This window comes from Oncorhynchus tshawytscha, linkage group LG08, assembly GCF_018296145.1.
Source record: "Oncorhynchus tshawytscha isolate Ot180627B linkage group LG08, Otsh_v2.0, whole genome shotgun sequence".
NCBI lineage: Eukaryota > Metazoa > Chordata > Actinopteri > Salmoniformes > Salmonidae > Oncorhynchus > Oncorhynchus tshawytscha.
In genome coordinates, this window is record NC_056436.1 from 26,259,291 (window position 1) to 26,284,846 (window position 25,556).

The 25,556-nt window shown below is 40.8% G+C and overlaps 2 protein-coding genes across 5 annotated transcripts in view; one reads left to right on the forward strand and one right to left on the reverse strand.

Annotated features, from left to right (window-relative positions):
• The first annotated feature begins 826 nt into the window (after nt 1–826).
• On the forward strand, nt 827–2,096 carry LOC112246862 (glycoprotein hormone beta-5-like). The gene is made up of 3 exons (XM_024415436.1): nt 827–999; nt 1,294–1,492; nt 1,760–2,096. The coding sequence occupies exons 1-3, from the start codon at nt 974–976 to the stop codon at nt 1,949–1,951; spliced, it is 417 nt and encodes a 138-aa protein (XP_024271204.1). The 5' UTR covers nt 827–973; the 3' UTR covers nt 1,952–2,096.
• A 22,245-nt stretch (nt 2,097–24,341) lies between these two features.
• The window catches only part of LOC112248704 (serine/threonine-protein phosphatase 2A 56 kDa regulatory subunit epsilon isoform), a 60,828-nt gene continuing 59,613 nt past the window's right edge, over nt 24,342–25,556 (reverse strand). For 3 of the 4 annotated variants that reach the window (XM_024417954.2, XM_024417958.2, XM_024417957.2), the window contains exon 13: nt 24,342–25,506. In XM_024417954.2, coding sequence (XP_024273722.1) covers nt 25,407–25,506 — 100 coding nt within the window. In that variant the 3' untranslated portion in view covers nt 24,342–25,406. Of the gene's footprint in view, nt 25,538–25,556 lie in introns of all 4 variants that reach the window. The other variant, XM_024417956.2, reaches the window with a different exon arrangement.

Here is a 25,556-nt window from a genome sequence, read left to right on the forward strand (position 1 = left end):
GAACTCTTGAATTCCATGTAGAACCCTTTCCACAGAGGGTTCTACATGGAACCCAAAATAGTTCTACATGGAACCAAAAAGGGTCCTCCTATGGGGACAGCTGAATAACCCTTTTGAAGCCCTTTTTTCTAAGAGTGTATCCCAGACTCATCCTCCCTTCCTGCTATTCTAATCTAACTATAATTGGTTGGAGGTTGAGGTTAATCTCCTAAAGTACTTGAGTTACTCTGCTTCAATCCCCAGTATCCCGAGGGCTTTGGGAAATGGTAATTTAATGATGAGTGAAGTGCTTACTCACCCAAATAAACTCAGCCCTCTTCTCGCTCTACCCCTGCTCTCATCTCCCCTACTGTGACCTCCACACATCAGACCAGACGTGAATTATTCCTCTGTCTCCATGGGCTCCACACAACAAACATATTAGAGCTACAGTAAGTGCTCTGTGAAAGTGTGATAGCAGAAAAAAACATCTAAATTATAACAGACTTGCACTGAACTGAATAGTACAAGTTAACGCTCCAGGGCAAGGTTCTCACCTGTAAGAACAGTTCCTGAGGTCAATCAGCTAAATGTGTCTAATCTACAGGTATGAGGGTTTTCTCCCCTCTTCCATGTGGATTGCTATGAACAAAGGAGCAGTCTCAATCCCTAATCAGGCTAATGGTCTGTAGTTGATTGGTGACTGGGCTGATGGGTGAGATAGAGTAGACAGGCCTAAGGGGGATCAGACAGGAGCCTGACTCTCTGGCAGGAGCTAGAGACATGGTGGATAGTAAGGCCTTAAATGGCTCCTGATTGACATGAGATGCTGAGTTAAATAGCTGGGAGTTCCTCACTGGGATCCATTATCAGGTGATTCTGCTGTCAGAGACATCACAGCTACTGGAGTTACTGTAGCTCCTGATTCAGAGGTTCAGTAGTTGCAGTTTTCTCCAGTGGAGAACCACTGCAGTGAGACCAGTTGTGAGCCCAGATGACCCAGAGGAGAGGTACTCAGTGGTGAGTTATAACACTTTAGTTAGATCAGTACTCTGTATGAAGTTAGGGTCAGGAATCACTGAGATCTCTGGAATATTTCATGTTTTAGTTGTTGTTTTTAGTTTCATCAACAATCTATGTTTTCTTAATTTGATTGTTTTCATTACAAATGCCAAAAATATTGTCTAAAAATACTAATGACACTAACTTGCCATACTCTAACTATTTGAAGACTTTGCTAAAAGTGAGATATAGAAAGAGCATAATATGTTAGGCATTAGAGATAACCATGTGATGTGTGGTGTCTGTGTGGAGGTGGTGTGCTGTGCTGCTGTGCTGTACAGGGCTGTGGTCATGGCTTCACCCAGAGACACTGAGCCAGGCTTCAGCCGTCAACCTGCGCCGCTTCATTGGCTGTGCCGTCCGGGAGTTCACCTTCCTGGCCAGGAAACCAGGCTGTGGAGGGCTGCACATCACCACTGACGCCTGCTGGGGACGCTGTGAGACCTGGGAGGTGAGGGCAGAGAGAGGGAGAGAGTGTTAGAAATCAGTAGATGTTAACAAAATCAATCAATTGGAAAATATAACAGTAACTAAACTATGACGATTATTGAAGAAAAATGCATCACTGTAGCATGGCTAAAAGCTAAATCTACCCCTGACATAATAACGTAATAAGTCAGTAATAAAGTACTTTACTATAAAGTCATAATTGTGGAACTTATTGAAATAAATGAACAGATGTTAATGTAAATGAACCCTGTTCTGTGTGTCTTTTCAGAAGCCTGTCCTGGACCCTCCCTACATAGAGTCATACCAGCGTGTGTGTACCTACAACGAGACCCGCCTGGTGACGGTGCGGCTGCCTAACTGCTCATCCAACGTGGACCCCATGTACACCTACCCTGTGGCCCTGAGGTGTGATTGTGGAGTGTGCCTGACCAGTACCACTGAGTGCATCACCTCTGTCTGACTGCAGCACCATCACTGGCACTGGACAGGGAGAGCAGCAGCGCTGGACGTTTACTCTGTGGAGAGAATGGAAATCCCCTTTCTATTTCAAGTCATTATACAGCTTGGAAAAACTTGAAACATGTTAATAAATAATGTCATCTGAATCTGAATATTTTATTTAAATTAGATATAGATCCCTCAGCTCTCTTCAGTAAAAAAGAAGATGAGAAGAAAGAATAGTCAAGACATTCAGAGCATAGTGGTTGATGATGAACTTAAAATCATTCATAAAAAGCATATAAACGTGTTTTTCTCAGCGTTATGAATATGCATGACAAGGAGTATTATATAATATATGCCTTCTCAACTGTCACTAAGGTGCTTCAGGGCTGTTTGAGCTCTCATGCTTCAGGCAACTTCACTGTGCGGGTGGGGTTAGGGAGACTGTGGAGCACTCCCTAGACACTGTCACACACACTCGCTCACTTTGTCACACGCATGCAAAGACGCACGCACACAAACGCACACGGGCACACACCTACTCCCTATGGTGTCAGTGGTGTCATACTCCCTTATGGTTCATCACAAAATATTCAAGCCTGGGAACATAAACACACATCACCCCCTCCCCCCAGATATTAATCGTACAATCTTCCTTGATTCATGCTTTTTTTGGAGGTTTCATGTTGTGGCACCAGGATCATTCAAAATGTCACATTCAGGGGTCAACCGAGTTCCACCATCTTAGGATGGGAGACGTTACGGAGAGGGAATGTAAAATGTTGTTAAATATGGAAAAGCAACCAACTGTTCTTCCATCTTCAGTTCCTGTTTGACTACTCCTGACATCAGTAAAACCGGACAAAGTTGCCTTACTTAAAAAATACATAGTGCAAACACGTTCGACCCAGTACACCTAACTTGAAGCAGTGACCAGACCTGGGCCTCTGTGCACTGTCAGCTGGCCCGGTCTCCTGAGTCTCCCTCTCAAACACATTGACCATCTACAACGCTGCCACTGTCAAAGAAAGAGGTGAGGTAAGAAGACTTACAATAGTTGTGTGTCTCAAGAGAGTACAGTTTTGTGGACCTGTCAAGAGCTGCTGTAACAGCCCCTGTTGTTGTAATTGTTTGCGCCACTTCCTCCTTGGGCTGGGGGAGGAGGGGGGGGTGTAATAGCTCCTGGCATGAGGACTGAGGGGGACACTGCAACATCCTAATGGAAAAAGAGGTAGCAGGATCTGAGAGGAAGGTGCAGATGATGATAATGATGTTGATAAGTATGATGATGAAGATGATGACAACCTGGTCCTCCAGACCTCAGTCACAACAGTGAACCCCTCCTCTGTCACACCTGCTGAGAGCCTCCATGATGAAACCACTGAAACACAAGATGTACAATTTTCACTCAAAAGGAAAATTCTAACCAAAAACATAAACATGGTTACCCTAAGCAGATAACATGCTAAACCCAAATCCACCTCTAACTGACTGCTGTGAAAGAATGACCACATAATGTAGCTGGTAGTTTTGCTGGAAAATCTATAGTGGTCTATATTGAGTGTAAGGGGTTCCTGGTGTCTTGGTTTGTCGATCTAAGAAGTCTGATCATCTATGTGCTAATACGAGAGTATGCCAAAGATAAGAAACCCCGCTCAGTTTTTAAGAGCACTTAACCAAGGGTATTAGGGTTGAATTCTGTGGCCAAAAACAATAACGACAAATAGGAATAGTCATAACGTCTTACATTTTCACACTCCCAGGAGTGATCAAGTCAATGACTTTATAAAGCTTTATTTTTAGTAGCTCTTGACAAGCTAATTTATCTCGACTGTTCTCTTTGGCGTGGTGTCAGTATACACAAATGATGGTAAATTAACTATAATAATTTTTCTGTCAACCTGCTCAGTCTTAATTGGTGAACATCTGATTCCAAAATCATGGGCATTGATAAGGACTTGTTCCCCCATTTGCTACAATAACAGCCTCCACTCTTCTGGGAAGGCTTTCCACTAGATGTTGGAACATTGCTGCGGTGACTTGCTTCCATTCAGCCACAAGAGCATTAGTGAGGTCGGGCACTGAAGGTAGTGTGCTCCTGGCATCCTCCAAAGCCAGATTCGGCTGTCGGACTACCAGATGGTGAAGCGTGATTCATCACTCCAGAGAACGTGTTTAAACTGCTCCAGAAACCAATGGCGATGAGCTTTACACCACTCCAGCCGATGCTGGCATTGCTAATGGTGATTTTGTGCTGACGTTGCTTCCAGAGGCAGTTTGGAACTCGGTACTGAGTGTTTCAACTGAGGACAGATCATTTTTAGGTGCTACTCTCATCTGCACTCGGCGGTCCCATTCTGTGAGCTTGTGTGGCCTACCTCTTTGCGGCTGAGCCGTTGTTGCTCCTAGACGTTTCCACTTCACAATAACAGCACTTGCAGTTGACTGGGCAGCTCAAGCAGGGCAAAAATGTTACGAACTGATTTGTTGTAAAGGTGGCATCCTATGACAGTGCCACACTGAGCTCTTCAGTAGAGCCATTCTACTGTCAATGTTTGTCTGCGATTTCATGGCTGTGTGCTCGATTTTATACACCTGACAGCAACGGGTGTGGCTTCAAATAGCAGAATCCACTAATTTGAAGGGGTGTCCACATACTTTTGTATTTATAGTCTATCTCAATTTCTAAATACAACGTAAAAACAAAAATATTTTTTAAATACCTAAAAACAATTTATGTTAATGTACTAAAATGGGTTAAACTCTACCATTTCAGACTGCTCATAATCAGAACCATGTACCCGGCCATTTGTATTCCAATCACACATCAGAGACATGAAGATGTTGGGGGATAGGGCTAATAGCAGACAGATAGTATCAGTTTTGCAAATCACATTTCTGGGAGTTCCGATGTAACTACTATACGGTATCATAAATTTAACTTTGAGGTGAAACTTTGGCTTCTTAGTCATTTGAAAGTATAAAGAGAGAATACATTGAATGATTGATTCTGACATCCTGCAGGTATCCCAGTAATAATGCATTCCCATTCCTGTAGAGAAGCACATTTTCAAGATGACAATTACACTAGACAGTACTGTCCCAGACAGTAGTTTATTTAGCTGACGCTACAGTCAAGGTGTGCAACTGTAAAACAATACATGAACCATAGTAGGAATGATCAGTGTTTGCCATTGCTTTACCAAACATTTGAAAGCCATATTCCAGTAGAAAAGGATTGGACCTTAAAGTCCAGGTGTAAAGAAATGCTTCCCAATAAGTCTGTCCTGTACCTATGGGGAGAGGTATCCAGCTAGCACACCAACAGAGAGATAGAGGCTAGATATTAGTATGCTCAGGAAACAGTCAGAGTTTCAATAGAAGTTATTTAGAGAGAGGAGAGAAGAGAGAGGTAGAGAGAGAGAGAGTATGCGAGAGAGAGAAGAAGAAATGAGGGATTGAGAGAAAGCGAGAGGCCAGTGTGAGGTGTGAGAGAGAGAGAAGAGAGGAGAGAGCAGTGTCAGGTGAGACAGGGATGGAGGATGCAGCAATACATTCAGGTGACTGAGACTGAGCTAAGACGTGATTAGTTCTCTCCCTGTAATTAAGGGAAGACTGGACATGCTCTCTCTTTCTCTCTCTCCTGCTGTGGACCACAGTCGATTGTCAAATAAAAACACTGCTCCCAGTCGCTCCATCCCTTTATGAACTTCAGAAGTACATTTGAGAGATACTTTCAAGAAATGTGTTACTGCATATGTTACAGCATAGATGACTTATATGCACACAGATCCCTTGACTGAATGCTACCACTGCATCCTAATGTATCTCTGTATTATTACATTGTAGTAGGCCAGGTTCCCTTTGTAGCAGACAGGTATTCATACCTGAATAAATCTGTTCACATTCACCAGAAAATCACAGGTTGCATAGCTTGCAATATTCAAAACATCTTCATAACCATAAACGTGGCCATAAAATGGACAGAAGACATCCACATTGGTACTTCACAAACCAGGCATGTATCTCTATTGGAATAGCTGTGCCACAGTGGGTTTTATACAGCCCAGCCCAGTGCTTCAGTGCAGTTGAGTTGAACTGGGGAGAGGCTAAGTGGCAGGCAGGCACCCACAACATAATGAGAGATAAGCTGGTGAAGGTGCTCTCAACAAATTAATCTTCAATAATAGAATTTGGAGCAGGCTTTGTGATACACCATGTAACTGTGTGGCTCGTGTCAAGAGTAGGGACAGTGGGACTGTGTGTCACTGGATGGGACTCTATGTCCCAGAAGCCATGATATCAGTCTGTTTCAGACTTCCCTACTTTATTTACCATAGTGCAGTCGATCTGCACATCTAGTTCATGCTGCAGGGTGAACATAAAAAGCCTTCTTTAGACATCATGGCAACATAAAGTCGATACACAACATGTATCTAAATTATGCATAGACATGAGGAAAATCAACTGTTATGCTATTAACACTAAAATATCTCTGGAAATAATATTTTTCTCTACAGGAAATCAGACAGTGATAGGAGATATATAGGGTGATCATAAAAAATATAAATCATTATAAGTAGCAACAACTAACTGGAACAGACCAAGGCTTGGGAGAAAAAAAAGGACGAATGCCTTCAAATCATGACATTGCTCAATAATTAATATCAGTTGTCACTTACTTGCATGGACACTCATATCATCAAGAAAGGGCCAGATAATAGTATAGACTACAGCTTCTGGACTTTCTTTCTGTGGGAAAACCTTAACCTCCCGGATTTCCCAACACACCAAGTATCAATGCAGTTTCGGAATCCATTGGTAACTCATGGTTAATAGTGTTACCTCTATGCATACCCTGAATGTCAACATTGGAAATTGTCAATACTTAAAACATAATTATATACAGAGTAGATCCATAAAATCTTGGTTCTCTTTAAGAACTGACTTTCAGCACGCTTATAAAAAAGAGCACTCAACATTTACGGCACTTACACAAATGACTGATGATTGGCTGAAAATAAATGTATAATAGCAAGATTGTTGGAGCTGGTTTGTTAGACTTCAGTGTAGCTTTTGACATTACCGATCATAATCTGCTTCTGGAAAAACCATTTTTTATGGCTTTACGTCCTCTGCTATATCATGGCTCGAGAGTTGTGTGTCTAACAGAAAGCAGAGGGCGTTTTTTAACGGAAGCCTCCAACATAATCCAGGTAGAGTTGGGCATTCCCCAGGGAAGCTGTCTAGGCTTGACCTGCCACTGGCTCTGAGTAAAGCCTGTGTGTCTATCTATGCTGATGACTCAACATTATACACTTCAACTACTGCAGCGTAGTGTACCTGCCCGCACCCAACCCTAACCTGCAAATATCGAAAATGCGCTATAGGCTACAGTCAAACAAATTTGACAAGGGGTGCAGGATTTTGTTTTGCATGACTTAGATATGTTTCTACTTATAATTTCAGACATTTTGGTAGGCTATTTGTTAGTCAACTTGTCTATAATTAGATACATGTAACTTCTCTTTTGTCATTAGAATAATGTAATAGATTGATAGAATAAATGCTTTAATCTAGTTGACATCGGCAAAGTTCTCTGTCATCTTTTGCGGAGCAAAGACGTTTAGGGACTGGGGAGAAAATACAAACGGGAAAGTGTTTTTTGTGCAAAATGTCCAAATGACATCACTTTGACAGGTTGTAAGGAAAAAGAAAGCTGTGAAAACCATCCATCGTTTTTCTGATAAGATTTCAGTTCAGCTTTGATGCATATTTTATGTGGTTGAAATACTGTCAGCTTTTATGATGCTTTTATGTTGAAGACAGCACCTCTACAGATCATATCTAACTGAGCATTGCATTCAATCAAGATGAAGAAAGAAAGAAATCATATTTCTCCACTCCTGTTCCCAAGACCAAATGTTGCCTACATTTGGTGTATAATTTTACTGCAAGAAATGATTAATTCTACAGGAGTTAAGGCTATAGGCCTATTCGCACGGGACTAGTATTACTAGAGCACGTTGGTTGTGTATTTATTACGCCATAATGTCCGTTATTCCAGAGGACAATTTGGACGGGATTCGTTTTTTCCAAATGTCCCCTGTAATTATATAACATTTTTAAGAAGACAGTTTTGAAGGAAGCCTGGGGGTTTGTTTTCTAGTTGTTAAGATATTTCAACAAGTCCAGGTGAAAACAGGCTACACTGATAACTCAAGCTTGGTTCCCAAGTTTCTAAAACACACCAAATCATCTATAGTATACTGTAGTGTCGCTATTATATTTGAATTGGGGAAGTGTTATCATAATCATTAGGATATTTTAACGATCCGCAGTAGAAGACATCCTAAATAACCTCCAGCCTTCAGATGTGAGCTAAACATCTACCTTGCACTTGATATGCGTTTTCAGGATATGGATGAGAAAGCGAATTTGTTCCAAACGTTTAGCTCAGTTGTATGTTGCTTTGTGATCTATTAACAGCAAAGGTTGCAAAACAAATGTGCTATATTTTTTAATGATGCATTTGGTGACGCTCAATTAATTAGCACAAAATGTATAAACAATAACATTCCCTGTGAAAGTTGATACATGCAGGCCCTTCATATACAGGATAGACTATGTGCAGCACTTCCTTCAATTTATCGAATCAGGTATTGTTTTCTTGCTCAAACCACATGCAACACCTGTAAAACTCAGACATTTATCTCAAAACACAGGGATATCGATTCACACAGGACTAGTGTTATCAAAGGACATTGGAGTTAGCCGGCCCTGCTTTCATGCTCTTTTATCACTTCACCAAATATTTTCCAAACAATGCTTTTCTGGCCCTCTCTCGTCTTTATTTTCAACTTTTCTTTCGCAGCATTTGTCTTATTGAGATAAACTTCGACAATGTCCTTTTTGCCTTGCAAAACATTATTTGGCGATTGGCTGTGTAGGCAATTTTGCACGCTTCCAGTTAAGCCCTAAAGTTTAGGATTATGCACTAATACCAGATAGCCTAAAATAATGAAAGAAAAACCTCAGTGTAGACTATATAAATTCCACCATAATTAGACATTTCTGGATTTTTTTTAGGCATTCTTTCTCTTTATTTACCCACCACCCAACTGCCCAAATGCGGGGACTGCGGGTTAGGAGTCAACCTGCACATCATAATAGCACACAGCTCAGACACCCATGCATACCCCACTAGACATGCCACCAGGGGTCCCTTCACAGTCCCTAAGTCCATAACAGACTCTGGAAAACGCACAGTACTACAAAGAGCTGTGAAGAGACACACATATACAGGCACACACACTCTACACACACGCATGTATGGTGGTAATTTAAAGGTTGTTGTCACGTTCTGACCTTTATTTCCTTTGTTTTGTCGTTATTTAGTATGGTCAGGGCATGAGTTGGGGTGGGCAGTCTATGTTTATTTTTCTATGATTTTGCGATTTCTATGTTTCGGCCTAGTATGGTTCTCAATCAGAGGCAGGTGTCGTTAGTTGTCTCTGATTGAGAATCATACTTAGGTAGCCTGGGTTTCACTGTTTGTTTGTGGGTGTTTGTTTCCATGTCTGTGTTTTTCACCACACGGTACTGTTTCGGTTTTCGTTCGTTTCACGTTTATTGTTTTTGTATTCATAGTGTTCAGTTTATGTTTTTTAAATAAACAACCATGGACACTTACCACGCTACGCATTGGTCCTCCGATCCTTCTTGCTTTGGTCCTCCGACCCTTACAGTTGTAGTGTGTGCGTATTCAATGTAGTGGTGTAATAATGTTATGTACTGTTTTATTTTATTATTTGCCTTATTTTGTTTGGACCTTAATACATAAAAATACAAATATACAGTGCCTTCGGAAAGTATTCAGACCCTTGACTTTTTTTAAAATGTTGTTATTTGAACATATTCAGACCCCTTGACCTTTCGCAGCCTTATTCTAAAATGTATTAAATTATGTTTTTCGTCATCAATATACACACAATACATATAGATTCAATGGTTGTAACGATGGGGAGAGGTCAAGATATGCAGGTTCTAGTTTAGTCTAATCTTGATTATTGTCCAGTCGTGTGGTCCAGTGCTGCAAGGAATGACCCAGCTGCAGCTGGCCCAGAACAGAGCGGCACGTTTTGCTCTTCATTGTAATCAGAGGGCGGATATAAATACAATGCATGCCAGTCTCTATTGGCTAAGAGTTGAGGAAAGACTGACTGCATCACTTCTTCTTATAAGAAACGTGTTGAAAATCCCAAATTGTTTGCATAGTCAACTTACACACAACTCTGACACACACACTTATCCCACCAGACATGCCACCAGGGGTCTTTTCACAGTCCCCAAATCCAGAACAAATGAAAGAAAGCGTACCGTATAATATAGAGCCCTTATTGAATGGAACTTCCTTCCATCTCATATTGCTCAAATAAACAGCAAACATATCACAGCACAACGCCTCTCCCCTATTTGACCTAGATAGTTTGCGTGTATGCATTGATATGTAGGCTGTGTGCCTTTATAAAACAAAATGTATGTAGTTCTGTTCTTGTCTATTGATGTTCTGCATTGTCATTCTCTATGTTTCATGTTATGTGTGGACCCCAGGAAGAGTAGCTGCTACTTCTGCAACAGCTAATGGAATCCTAATAAAATACCAAATACCCCATGGTAATACAAATAAACTGATAAGTATTACATAAGTATTCAGACCCTTTACTCAGTACTTTGTTGAAGCACCTCTCGCAGCGATTACAGCACTGAGTCTTCTTCGGTATGACGCTACAAGCTTGGCACACATTCGGGGAGTTTCTCCCATTCTTCTCTGTAGATCCTCTCAAGCTCTGTCAGTTTGGATGTACATTTTTGGGTACCCTTTCCCAGATCTGTGCCTTGACACAATCCACAATCCTGTCACAATTCTTTCGACCTCATGGCTTGGTTTTTGCTCTGACATGCACTGTCAACTGTGGGACCTTATATAGACAGGTGTGTGCCTTTCCAAATCATGTCCAATCAATTGAATTTACCACAGGTGGACTCCAATGAAGTTGTAGAAACATCTCAAGGATGATCAATGGAGACAGGATACACCTGAGCTCAATTTCGAGTCTCATAAATGGTCTGAATAAATATATATATATCTATATATATATATATATATATATATATATATATATATATATATATATATAGATATATATATATATATATATGCATATATATATTTTTTTTAACATTTGCTATAGGTAAAAAAATAAACAGTTTTTGCTTTGTCATTATGGGGTATTGTTTGTAGATTACTGAGGAAATGTTTTTATTTAATCCATTTTAGAATAAGGCTGTAACGTAACAAAATGTGGAAAAAATCAAGGGGTCTGAATACTTCCCGAGGGCACCGTAGACCGTTTCAGAAAAATCTTTAATTGTATTCTCATGAATAGTCACTGCCTCCCCATTAACCCACAGGCTAACCTGACTGACAATTCCTCTCTGTCCCCGTCCTTGTCCCCACACTAGCCCACTGACCCAGCAGGGGACTTGATACAATGACATTAAGTGATGATATGCAGCCTCTTCCAACAGAGGTGCCGGGTACAGAGGAGAAGGGGGCATGTCCTGACAAGGCTGGCAGAAAGAATGTGAGGGAATAATATAATAATATACTGTATTTCCACCATGCTAAAAAGCCACATGCCTAGACTGTCAGCTGCAGAGGGACCATTATTATTTTAACTAATAATAACACTTTGGTCTTCTGACTGAGATCCTTGTTATTCCTTATGTAATTAGTGTCTAAGGAGCGCCAGGAGAGACCAGGCTGGCAGCGCCAGGCAACACAGGTTGAATAATAGAGGAAGACACAGTTAGGAGCACTGATAGATAATTTAACAGAGATCCTCCCTAAAGCCAGCTGCAGTAGAGGGCCTGCAGTGTCAATGGGGCAATGGGGCACATGACAAGTGGATGGATAGATGGACAGATACGCAGGCCGACAGGTGATTTAAAAAAAATACGAATATAAGACTTGTCATGTGCCCCATTGACACTGCAGTTTTGGGGGGGGTATGATATTTGTGTGTCTAACTTTCTCACTTGTCATTATTCATGATTCATTCAGGATTATCCGTAATCATGGTAGCATCCACATGAATGTAGAAGTGTTTATGGGGCACATGACAAGAGGATGGATAGATGGACAGATACGCATGCTACCATGATTACGGATAATCCTGAATGAATCATGAATAATGACGAGTGAGAAAGTCATACCCCCAAAAAAAATGCTTACCTCCCCTGTATTGTAATGGTGAGAGGTTAGCATGTCTTGGGGGTATGATATTTGGGCGTCTGTAACTTTCTCACTCATCATTATTCACGATTCATCAGGATTAATTTAATCATGGTAGCAGCCACATGGATAGGAGTCAACTTCCGGTGAAACTGGAGGGCGCGGAATTCAAATAAATAATCATAAATATTATGGATTTTAAACATTTATGTTCATATGTGTCTTATATCGACTGAAACCATAAATTCTTGTTAATCTAACTGCAATAGGAAACTAATTTTAGCAGATGTGTAATGTCTTCATGGTGTGCACAAACACACATTTATAAGACAGTGTCCCACTATTAAAAGTGATATTTCTTATTATTTTTTAAAATTACAAGCCTGACTCCATGAACATAGACTGCTGACATCCTGTGGAAGCCATAGGAATTTCATCCAGGGAGCTAATGTTCAATATGCATTTCTAAGAGGATGGTCATTCTCTCAAAAACAATTCTGGTTGGTTTTTCTTTTGATTTTCTCCTACCATATATATTGTGCTATACTTTCCTACATTATTTTAACATTTCTACAAACTTCAAAGTGTTTTCTTTCCAATGGTACAAATTATATGCATATCCTGGCTTCAGGGCCTGAACTTTGGGCATGTCATTCAGACAGGAAGTGGAGAAAAAAGTGGCCTAGCCCTAAGCAGTTGTAGAAGTGTTTAGAAATATATTCTATTCTTACTTACAATAAAAGTGTAGAGTGACAGGCTTGATGTAGTTATTGTGTGCTATGAATATGGGACAGAATACTTCACTTTAATACACATATACAGTATAATGATATAAAAAGCATGGGGTCTCAGGGATGCCTTTGATGCTGTGAGAGAAGAGGGGATGAGAGGAGAGATGAGAAGAGAAGAGGAGGGACGGAGGTGAGGCGATGATGGGGATGGTGGCATGTTAGTTAGAGCTGCCCACAGTTACAGTACAGCTCCTCCACTGACTTTTTGAATGTCATATTAGTGGATAGAAAGTTTGTCTTTTATGTACTTTCATGTCGCTGTAATACTTAATTCGACAAAAGCAGCATATGGAGATTCATGTTTGTAAACATTTGTAAACATTTCACTATCTCTGGATGTTGTTTTGTTGTTGCCTTGTGGAGACTCCCCTGCCTTCCACCTGTGCTTCAGTTTGTGCACAGATAATGTTAGATACAGTAGCACAATTTACTTCGTTTTTTCCCCTCTTTTCCATATTAACAGAATCCTTTTGTTTGTTGTCTGCTTGTTTTCTCAGCCATCTGCTTTTGTGTCCTCTCTCTGGGAAAGTTGTGTTATTACAGAGACAGTACACAAGTACTTTGGAGAACATGTGTTGCTTACATCAGAAGAGAGAACTTAAGGCGAGCTGTTTGATTCAGAGACATCAATTTTGTGTGAATTGAGATATGAAGGCTAAATGACATCTGCATTCAGTTTTTTGAGGCATTATATTCTGTTTTATATAGTGGGAAAGCTGCAATTATGACTACTTATACCCTATTCAGCTCCACCCATCCCTGAAAACCCCATCCACCCCTCCTACCTCCCACCCCCTTCAAATATCCCCTCTTGTCCTCCCTACTACCCTTAGAAGCCATCCCTTCCACCTCAAATACCCCCACCCCTCCACGCACCGTTCTGTTCTATGCATCCCATAACATTTAAACATGGAAATAGCTGTTCTGTCATTCAGCCTACAGTAGCAGCCAATGTGTGGTGTTTAATATAGGCCAACATTCTATTAGACTTTTGAAATAAACATGCAGGACTTGACATTAACTTGTTTATGCACTTGTCTGTCAGATAAGGAGGTGACTGAAAATGTTGTTGTTTGATGCAAGAAAGCAAAGAAAAATGCATTATCATACCATTATTATAGAGAATCAGTCAAATTATGCTACTTAGCTTATTAAAGCCTGTCTCAAAATACAACACTGCCCCTTTAAGACAAAAAAAGCTCTTTACCTGACTCACTTTTCAAAGATGTCTAAACATGTACACATTTTGTGCTCTTGTAGTTAGCAATCACTCCCCCATTAATGACTACACATGATCTATAACTGGGATAATAACTCAGTAACTAGCAAAGGATATGAAAAAATGTTCACACCTGGCTAGATAAAACTCTCACTTTGATCTCAAATCAAGCTCATCTACTCACAACCGCTGATGCTGTAAAAACAGTCCAGTTCAATGTTAATGGTACAGATCCATATATGGCAATGGTCTATTTGCATATAGACCTACTGCAGCTCTGATTGGATATGGCACACAGGTGTGTGTAGAGTAGGTGACTGAGTCGTGTCTGTCAAACCTCACATATCCAAGCTTCAGATATTCAGGTAGAGTCTCCTCAAACAACAATAATACTGATAGGCTTTTCTCCTTCCTTCCTATTATACAATGTAGAAAATATTAAAAATAAAGAAAAACCCTGGAACGAGTAGGTGTGTCCAAACTTTTGACTTTTGACTGGTACTGTATATCCAACGAGACTGGATATAACGAGACAGCTTTAACTCCTTTGGCAGGTGCCCTGCTCCGAAGATCAATACATGTTACTTCTGACGTGGACAATTTTGCCAGATCCAGTGCACACTTCTGTTTTTCATCAACACAATGAACCAAAACAAGGCTGCTTCTAGTCACCTTGAGTCAATTCACAGATGTTGCCATGGTGAAAGTGTGGCTTAGAACCTCACCCTCTGCTTCCTTTGGAAATGAACCTACAGCACCAGGTGATAAGGGACTTTCTGACTCCTAGCTGAATCAAGCTTTTTTGTTACCACTGTAAGGTCAACATTGTTGAAGGCTTTGGCACAATATTATGTTATTATAGTACGTTTATAATGGTCTTACTTGCATCAGTGGATTTGACATCATATCTAGGAGGCTGACCAACACATCTGTCATCGACCTGCCCTTTTTACATTCAAGCTGTCGTTGGTCAAGCTTGTGGACGATGTCTTCCAGCATACAATTGGTGGCAATGCTGTCAGCCACCTTAGCTCCAGTATTCCAGAATTGTTCCAGTGTTCAACAGCTGTAATGCCTGTAGAACCATTCAGACTGTGTTCATGATGTTTCTTAATTATGGTTCTTAATTATATTTACTTATATCTCCAAGAAACCCAAGTTCTGACCGAGAAAAGAGGACCTGAAAAGTGGAGATTTAATTTCTCAACTGGCAGTCTATTGAAAAAAAGGTAAATGTAATTATGTCCATTTCAATTCCACAGTAGCCTTTAAGTTCAATATTATAGTGACAATGTAGGTCTGTAAAGAAAAAGTATAAATGAAGGCTAACAGAACATCAGTGGTGTAAAGTACCTAAGTAAAAATACTTGAAAATACTACATAAATATTTTTTTGTGGTATCTGTACTTTGCTATTTATACTTTTGACAACTTTTACTTTTTCCTCACTATATTCCTAATGACACCCAAAAGTACTCATTACATTATTTTGAATGCTTAGCAGGATAGGAAAATTGTCCAATTAACATCCCTACTGCCTCTGATCTAGCGGACTCACAAAACACACATTATTTGTTTGTAAATTATGTCTCAGTGTTGGAGTGTATCCCTGGCTATCTGTAAATAAATAAATAAAATAAACTGGTGCTGCTTGGTTTCCTTAATATAAGGAATTTGAAATAATGTATACTTTTACTTTTGATACTTAAAGAAGAAGTTACAGGTCTGTGAGAGCCAGAAATCTTGCTTGTTTGTAGGTGACCAAATACTTATTTTCCACCATAATTTGCAAATTAATTAATTAAAAATCCTACAATGTGATTTTCTGGATTTTTTTTTCTGATTTTGTCTGTCAAAGTTGAAGTGTACCTATGATGAAAATTACAGGTCTCATCTTTTTAAGTTGGAGAACTTGCACAGTTGTGGGCTGACTAAATACTTTTTTGCCCCACTGTATGTAAACATCATTATTAAAATGGCATTAATAAAGTAACTAGTGGCCAATGATTTCAAGTCATTATGTAGGCAGCAGCCTCCCTGTGTTTGTGATGTCAGTTTAACAGTCTGATGGCCTTGAGAAAGAAGCTATTGTTCAGTCTCTCAGCCCCAGCTTTGATGCACCTGTACTGACCTCGCCTTATCGATGGTAGCGGGGTGAACAGTCAGTACTTAAACCAGGGGTAGTGATGGGGGAAAATACCGATACAGTTACACATCGGGATATTATCACAATATTGTTTTTGCACTAGTTTGATGTACCTGCACCAAAACTCCAGTATTTTTTCTTCGTAGCTTGTTCTCCATCTTCTTTTTAAATAGGGAGACAATTAGTTTTCAGCACTATTATTTCCATGACTGAACAAAACTTGTATTCTCATGGCTCTCTCTTGTCCTTCTGCAAGAGATAGAAGAAAAAGAGAGCGAGATAGAGTGATAGAGAAGGTGTAGTACCCTTGACACTATAGTCCACACTGGTCTCATGGCCAGCATCACAGTGAGGCAGTAATCCATCAGACGGAAGTTCTGCAGAGATTAGACAATATAAACAGACTGAAGGAATGAGTGTGTGTGTGTGAGTTTCTCACCTGAGAGGTAGAGGCAGCAGGTGGTTGTGTGTGTGTGACTGCGTGCAGGTGTGTGTGTCTATATTATTATTATTAACCAGAGATGTTGAGGCTGCTGGATGACTATAGGGTTACCACAACATAGTCCTTCATATATCAATGTACTGTGTGTCTGTCTACTACAACCCACCAGAGATATGGAGGTGGCAGGATGACTGCAAGGGTACCACCACACGGTACTTTAGATGTTGTTGTACTAAATGAACACCATCACTGGGGCGGCAGGTAGCCTAGCAGTTAAGAGCCTTGGGCCAGTAAGCGAAAGGTTGCTGGTTCAAATCCCAGAGCTGGTAAGGTGGAACAAAAATCTGCTGTTCTGCCCTTGAGCAAGGCAGTTAAACCCCCAACCACACCTGGGTGCTGATGACATGGACGGTGATTAAAGGCAACCCCCCTGCACCTCTCTGTTTCAGAGGGGTTGGCCTAAATGCAAAAGACACATTTTGGTTGAATGCATTCAGTTGTGCAACTGACTCGGTTTTCCATTTCCCCACCAGCAGGTAGAGGAAGAGCAGGAACTCAAACAGCAGGCTGCTGTTCAAATAGGAGATCTGGGAGTGACGGACCGGTTCTGGTGTGATGAGGGCCGACAGACCCACATAGTTATTGCTCCGAGACGGAGGGGTACATAGTAGGGTTAGTGTTTGTGGTGCAGTGTGAGTTGGCTACAGGAATTAGCCTAGGTGTCTGTAGCCTAGTCATAGATTTGTGCTCTTGCCAACTCCACAAAAAGCCTTTCATGGCTACAAATGAGTGCTACGGGGCGATAGTCATTTAGACAGGTGACCTTGGCATTCTTGGGCATAGGGACACCATTTCAAATGCCAAAGCAGCAGCTACTCTTCCTGGGGTCCAGCAAAAATTAAGGGAGTAATATACATTATAATAAAAATGTTCAATGTTAAAATACATTTTACAACAGATTTCACAATACTTTAAGTATTTGCCCTCCAGCCACTACAACACACAATCCAGATTAACGTGTGTATATTGTGTATGTTATGTGAGTTTGTATGTGTGTGTTTGTACCTGTGTATGTGACTCTTCACAGTCCTCGCTTTTCCATAAGGTGTATTTGTGTCTGTTTTTCAAATCTGATTTTACTGCTTGTGTGAGTTACTTGATGTGGAATAGAGTTCCATGTTGTAATTGCTCTATGTAGTACTGTGTGCCTCCCATTATCTGTTCTGGACTTGGGGATTGTGAAGAGATCTTTGGTGGCATATCTTGTGGGGTATGTGTGGATGTCCGAGCATTGTGCTAGTAGTTTAAACAGACAGCTCGGTGAATTCAACATGTTTATGTAAGAAGTTTTGACAAGTAGTGATGAGGTCAATCTCTCCTCTACTTTGAGCCATGAGAGATTGACATGTATATACACTGCTCAAAAAAATAAAGGGAACACAAACAACACAATGTAACTCCAAGTCAATCACAATTCTGTGAAATCCAACTGTCCACTTAGGAAGCAACACTGATTGACAATAAATTTCACATGCTGTTGTGCAAATGGAAGACAACAGGCGGAAATTATAGGCAATTAGCAAGACACCCCCAATAAAGGAGTGGTTCTGCAGGTGGTGACCACAGACCACTTCTCAGTTCCTATGCTTCCTGGCTGATGTTTTGGTCACTTTTGAATGCTGGCGGTGCTTTCACTCTAGTGGTAGATTGAGACGGAGTCTACAACCAACACAAGTGGCTCAGGTAGTGCAGCTCAAACAGGATGGCACATCAATGTGAGCTGTGGCAAGAAGGTTTGCTGTGTCTGTCAGCGTAGAGTCCAGAGCATGGAGGCGCTACCAGGAGACAGGCCAGTACATCAGGAGATGTGGAGGAGGCCGTAGGAGGGCAACCCAGCAGCAGGACCGCTACCTCCGCATTTGAGCAAGGAGGAGCAGGAGGAGCACTGCCAGAGCCCTGCAAAATGACCCTCGCCACTGGCGCCCTGTGCTCTTCACAGATGAAAGCAAGTTCACACTGAGCACATGTGACAGACGTGACAGAGTCTGGAGACGAAGTGGAGAACGTTCTGCTGCCTGCAACATCCTCCGGCATGACCGGTTTGGCGGTGGGTCAGTCATGGTGTGGGGTGGCATTTCTTTGGGGGGCCGCACAGCCCCCCCATGTGCTCGCCAGATGTAGCCTGACTGCCATTAGGTACCGAGATGAGATCCTCAGACCCCTTGTGAGACCATATGCTGGTGCGGTTGGCCCTGGGTTCCTCCTAATGCAAGACAATGCTAGACCTCATGTGGCTGGAGTGTGTCAGCAGTTCCTGCAAGAGGAAGGCATTGATGCTATGGACTGGCCCGCCCGTTCCCCAGACCTGAATCCAATTGAGCACATCTGGGACATCATGTCTCGCTCCATCCACCAACACCACGTTGCACCACAGACTGTCCAGGAGTTGGCGGATGCTTTAGTCCAGGTCTGGGAGGAGATCCCTCAGGAGACCATCCGCCACCTCATCAGGAGCATGCCCAGGCGTTGTAGGGAGGTCATACAGGCACATGGAGGCCACACACACTACTGAGCCTCATTTTGACTTGTTTTAAGGACATTAAATAAAAAAAGTTGGATCAGCCTGTAGTGTGGTTTTCCACTTTAATTTTGAGTGTGACTCCAAATCCAGACCTCCATGGGTTGATAAATTAGATTCCCATTGATAATTTTTGTGCGATTTTGTTGTCAGCACATTCAACTATGTAAAGAAAAAAGTATTTAATAAGAATATTTAATTCATTCAGATCTAGGATGTGTTATTTTAGTGTTCCCTTTATTTTTTTGAGCAGTGTATTAATCTTAGCTCTACCTGTACATTTAAGGGCCAGCCATGCTGCCCTGTTCTGGGCCAGTTGTAAAGTCCCTCTTTGTGGTACCTAACCACACGACAGTAGTCCAGGTGCGACAAAACTAGGGCCTGTAGGATCTACCTTGTTGATATTGTTAAGAATGCAGAGCAGCACTTTATTATGGACAGACATCTCCCCATCTTAGATACTGTTGCATCAATATGTTTAGACCATAGCAGCATAATTTAGGTCGGACTGTGTCTTGAACGTACTGAAGTCGAAAACTTCAGAGTACCCAGTTCCGAGTTCCCAGTTGTTTTGAAAAAGGCATTAGTCTCAGCGGCGGGAGAGAGAGAGCAACTGAGTGTCCGTCACTCATGGTCCCTGCTCTCTCCTTCCTTTCCTCCGTTGAGACGGACCAGAGAGAGGGGACATCGTCTCCACATCGTCGCGTAACTCGTATCGCATCTGCCTCATGCACAAATTAATCTTGTTACTATGACCTGAGAAAGAGAAATATTCCTCGATATTAAAATTGACACAACCAGCTGCTAATAATAATAAAAACGCAGGGCTATCTACATCACCGGTCAAAAGTAAGAACACCTACTCAATCCAGGGTTTTTCTTTATTTCTACATTGTAGAATAGTGAAGACATCAAACTATGAAATAACACATGTAGTCATGAATCATGTAGTAACTAAAAAAAAGTGTTAAACAAATCATAATATATTATATATTTGAGATCTTTAAATATCCACCCTTTGCCTTGATGACAGCTTTGCACACTCTTGGCATTCTCTCAACCGGCTTCATGAGGTAGTCACCTGGAATGGATTTTAATTAACAGGTGTGCCTTCTTAAAAGTGAATTTCTGTCATTTCTTTCCTTCTTAATGCATTTGAGCCAATCAGTTGTGTTGTGACAAGGGAGCCCTATTTGGTAAAAGACGAAGTCCATATTATGGCAAGAACAGCTCAAATAAGTGAAGAGCTACAACAGTCCATCATTACTTGAAGACATGATGGTCAGTCAATACGGAACATTTCAAGACCTTTGAAAGTTTCTTCAAGTGCAGTCGCAAAAACCATCAAACGCTATGATGGAACTGGCTCTCTTGAGGACCGTCACATGAATGGAAGACCCAGGGTTACAGTACCTCTGCTGCAGAGGATAAGTTAATTAGAGTCACAATGAGCTGAAACAAAACAAGTACTAAAGGACACCAATAAGAAGAAGAGACTTGCTTGGGCCAAGAAACACGAGCTATGGACACTGGAGCGGTGGAAATTTGTCCTTTGGTCTGGAGTCGAAATTGGAGATTTTTGGTTTCAACCGCCGTGTCTTTGTGAGATGCAGTGTGGGTGAACCGATGATCTCTGCATGTGTATTTCCCACCATAAAGCATGGAGGATGTGGTGTTAATGGTGCCTTGCTGGTGACACGGTCTGTGATTTATTTAGAATTCAAGGCACACTTAAATAGCATGGCTACCACAGAATTCTGCAGCGATACACCATACCATCTGTTTTGGACTTAGTGGGACAACAGGACAATGACCCAACACACCACCAAGGAGAGTGATGGAGCGCTGTATCAGATATCCTGGCCTCCACAATCCCTCGACCTCAACCAAATTGAGAGTCGAACTGCAGAGTGAAGGAAAAGCAGCCAACAAGCGCTCAGCATATGTGGGAATTCCAAGACTGTTGGAAAAGCATTCCAGGTGAAGCTGGTTGAGAGAATGTCAAGCGTGTGCAAAGCTGCCATAGGCAAAGGGTGGCTATTTGAAGAATCTCAAATATAAAATACTTTTAGCTTTAACACTTTTTTAGTTTCTACATGATTCCATGTGTTATTTCATTGTTTTGATGTCGTCACTATTATTCTACAATTTAGAAAATTGTATAAAAAAATAAAATAAAAACCCTTGAATGAGTAGGTGTTCTAAAACTTTTGACCGGTAGTGTATACACTTTGCTATTTATTCATTGCAATGTGAGTGGAATAAGGAGAAGATTTTTTAAATGTTTTGTAAGTGTTGAATAAAAACAGTGACAGGGATGAATTAAAAAAAAGTAGGGTACTGGGAGGTAACTGCCCTCCCACCTCCAACTGAAATTCACATCAAGACCACAAGATGTCACCAAATTATTTCCCCAACACGTTCCCTGGCTGCCACTGATCTTGCTCATCAAAAAAGTAATCTGTGTCTTCACAACTTTGAGATATTTCAACAAAACGATTTTGTGGTGAATTGAAAAAGTTGACAAAATATTTTGATGAAGTTAGATCTATAATTGTTTTTTAAATATGCAAGTAGGTAAGATAAATAATCCACTTGTTTAGAGAGCAATTTACATACTTTCTTTATAAAGTGTTGTAAACTGTACAGTACAGTGGAATATCCCATCCCTGCATTTAGGTACGTTTTCCGACTCCACGGTGTCTTAATGTACCCAATGTACCCTACAACAGTGCAGCTCGGTGTAAACAAGCGTAACTGTAGGGTCAGTATCTTCTGGGAAAAGTGTGTGTGTCAGGTCAACATTAAACCCACCTTCAAAGGGGTCACACACAGGTCAGATCACATCACACCCTGAGTAACAAATCGAATACAGATCTCGTAAAGGAAGGGTTTTCATAAACTTGGTCCAGAAATATTCTTCATTGATATTGGAACAGTACTGAATAAAAGCTCACAAATAACATCAGATACAAATCAACTACATGGTGACTCAATGGCTGCTTTGGGGTCCGTCAGATTTGAAGTCTTGCTGCCCTCCTGTGGCACTTCAAGGTAGCATTATATTTGTGGTATTGTAAATTAGCTTTACTTAAAATTTCTTTGGGAACAGGGGGCAGTATTGAGTAGCTTGGATGAATAAGGTGCCCAGAGTAAACTACCTTTTACTCAGGCCCAGAAGCCTGGATATGCATATAATTAGTAGATTTGGATAGAAAACAATCTAAAGTTGCCAAAACTGTTAAAATAATGTCTGAGTATAACATTAGTCATATGGCAGGCAAAAAACCTGAGAAAAATCCAAACAGGAAGTGGGAAATCAGATTTGTAGTTTTTTTAAAAGTGATTGCCTATCCAATATCCTGTGTCTATGGGGTCAGATTGCACTTCCTAAGGCTTCCAGTAGATTTAGTTTAGTCTCGCACGAGGTTCTTTCCCTTTCTAATGAAAACAGTATTGTCCGCTTGGAATATTATTGAAGATTTATCATAAAGACATCCTAGATTGATTATATACACATCGTTTGACATGTTTCTACGAACTTTAATGGAACTTTTTGGACTTTTCGTCTGGGCTTTGTGCATTTGGAATACTGGACTAAACGCGCAAACAAAAAAAGGAGGTATTTGGACATAAAGATTAACTTTATCAAACAAAACTAACTTTTACTGTCTAACATGGAGACCTGGGAGTTTCATCAGATCATCAAAGTTAAGTGATTAATTTTAACACTATTTCGGACTTTTGTGACACCTCTTCATGGTTGGAAAATGACTATGGTTTTCTGTGGCTAGGCGCTGACCTAACAATCGCATTGTGTGCTATCACCGTAAAGCTTTTTTGAAATCGGACACAGCGGCTGCATTAACAAGAAGTTTCTTTAATCCTATGTATAACACTTGTATCTTTCATCAATGTTTATGATGATTATTTCGGTAATTTGATGTGGCTCTCTGCAATTTCACCGGATGTTTGTTTGAGAATGCATTTCTGAACATAACACGCCAATTTCAAATGAGGTTTTTGCTTTCGCCGTAAAGCCTTTTTGAAATCAGACACTGTGGCTGGATTAACAAGAAGTTTCTTTAAAATGGTGTAAAATACTTGTATGTTTTAGGAATTTTAATAATGAGATTTCTGTTTGAATTTGGTACCCTGCAATTTCACTGGCTGTTGGCGAGGTGGGACACTAGCATCCCAGAGAGGTTTTAAAAACTGAAAAACAAAACTCACATTCTGCTAATTATTGGTGAACCAAAGCAATTTAACAAACAGTGAGTAAACTCCTGTAATCGATCATTCATCATACCAAAGGATATTGAGACGGTCTATGTTGACTGCAGACTACTTTAGTTGTTGCTGACTTGCTTGAGTAGCCAAGTGACAAGCAGAATCAATTAGTCATGAAATTCATAGCGGAGTAGCTAAGCAACAATCAAAAACCCATGACGCCTTCATGTGTTTTTCACCTCTCCATCACATACACAAAGTAAACAGTGGTATGCTGTCTGAAAATAAAGTAATCCAGCATCTGAGCTTTCATCACAAAACAGGTTTAATTATTATTATTTTTTTTTAAATAAACGTGTATTTCTTCAACCCTTTTTTTCTTATTTTCATTCATATTATATCTGGGCCACCCTAAAGCACAAATTCTTTAAGGGGGCAACAATGCTGAACTTAATGTAAATTTAAACGGGATATGAACTGGGCCAAGCCATCCCTCTCTGCAATTCCCTCTTCCACTCCACAATAAAAATATCTGATGGTCAAAGAAACAATAAAAATCCCCAAATGAGAGATTAAAAACCAAGAAGGAAACAGAAAAAACTAAATCATAAATACCAGATAGTCTTGTTCCATATTAACTCATATACAGAATACTTATTGGCTGTTCCTAAGCAAAAATATATGCAAAATTACTACAAGATACAATATATCAGTGTACTGCGTTTAATAACAATATACAGGTTTGTAATACTGTGTAAAGCACACTTGGGAGTGACACTCCTTTTCACAATAGGCGAGTTTGGTGCTCCTCTATAGCTCGCAATCGTTTTTTATTTTTTTATCCCATTTTCTGTGTGGCTGGAGGGTACCAGTACCAGACTGATACCAGGCTACCTGGTACTGCAGGGTCAAAGTCCATAAAACCAAAGAGAAAACTGAACTGACAGAAACCAATCAAATCATTGGGGAGACACACACACACACAAGTGAAAAGAAACAAATGTGGAAGTGGGGAGAAAAATGGTGCGAGAGAATGAATGTAAGTATGTGTATGGAGATCTTCCCTTGTTTTTTAAAATTTTAGTCCCTGTACATACAGGACCTTAACATGTTCGCCTCTTGGAGGAGGGGTTGAGAGGGACGAGGGGTTATTTCATTTCCTCATGGCTAATGGGTCCATATAATATAATACCAGCATGGCTTCATCATGAGTCAGGTCAGGAGGGGTCAGAGGGTGGTCCTTACAGAGAGAAGGGGTGCCCTCTTGGTCAGGGCGGGGCCTCCCAGGTATCTCATTCAGTCAGGACGTCCCACAAAAGGGAGAGAGGTACAGAAGCACCAAAGTGTGAGAGGGACAGAGAGGAGAGAGAAAGAGCAAAGAGTAGAACCAGATGGAAAATGGGTTTGTATTCAAGGACAGTGGGTAGGGTTCTCAAATAGGAGGGAAGTTAACAGATTGTTTTAACTTTGCTGTTCATTTCAAGTCTTAATGTCCAAAGTATATTTTTACCCCCACACAAGTTCCTTATCGCGTTTTATTTTATTTTTTTTACAATTTTTATTTCGCAATAATAGCAGTTTAAGGATAAAAGTTATTTACAGTGCTGTTGAAATAATGAAACAACGTGTGAATCTACCATAAAGTAAGTCGCACAATACAGAAAAAAAAACAACAAAAAAAACACGGTCGCTCCATGCCGTTCCAGATGGCCATACAGGATCCACGGGGCGTGCTCCGGTGGACATGGATGGGAGAGGAGCGTGGCGCTTCGTTAAGTGGGAATTATCCCGTCACGCCTAAGGCTCCTCTTCAGCTCCAGGTCCTCTAACTTCTTCCAAAGCTCCTCCCTCTCCTTCTCCTTCTTCTTCTCACTGCAGACAGTACGGGGGGAGGCAGGACTAGCTGCAGATTACTGAGATAT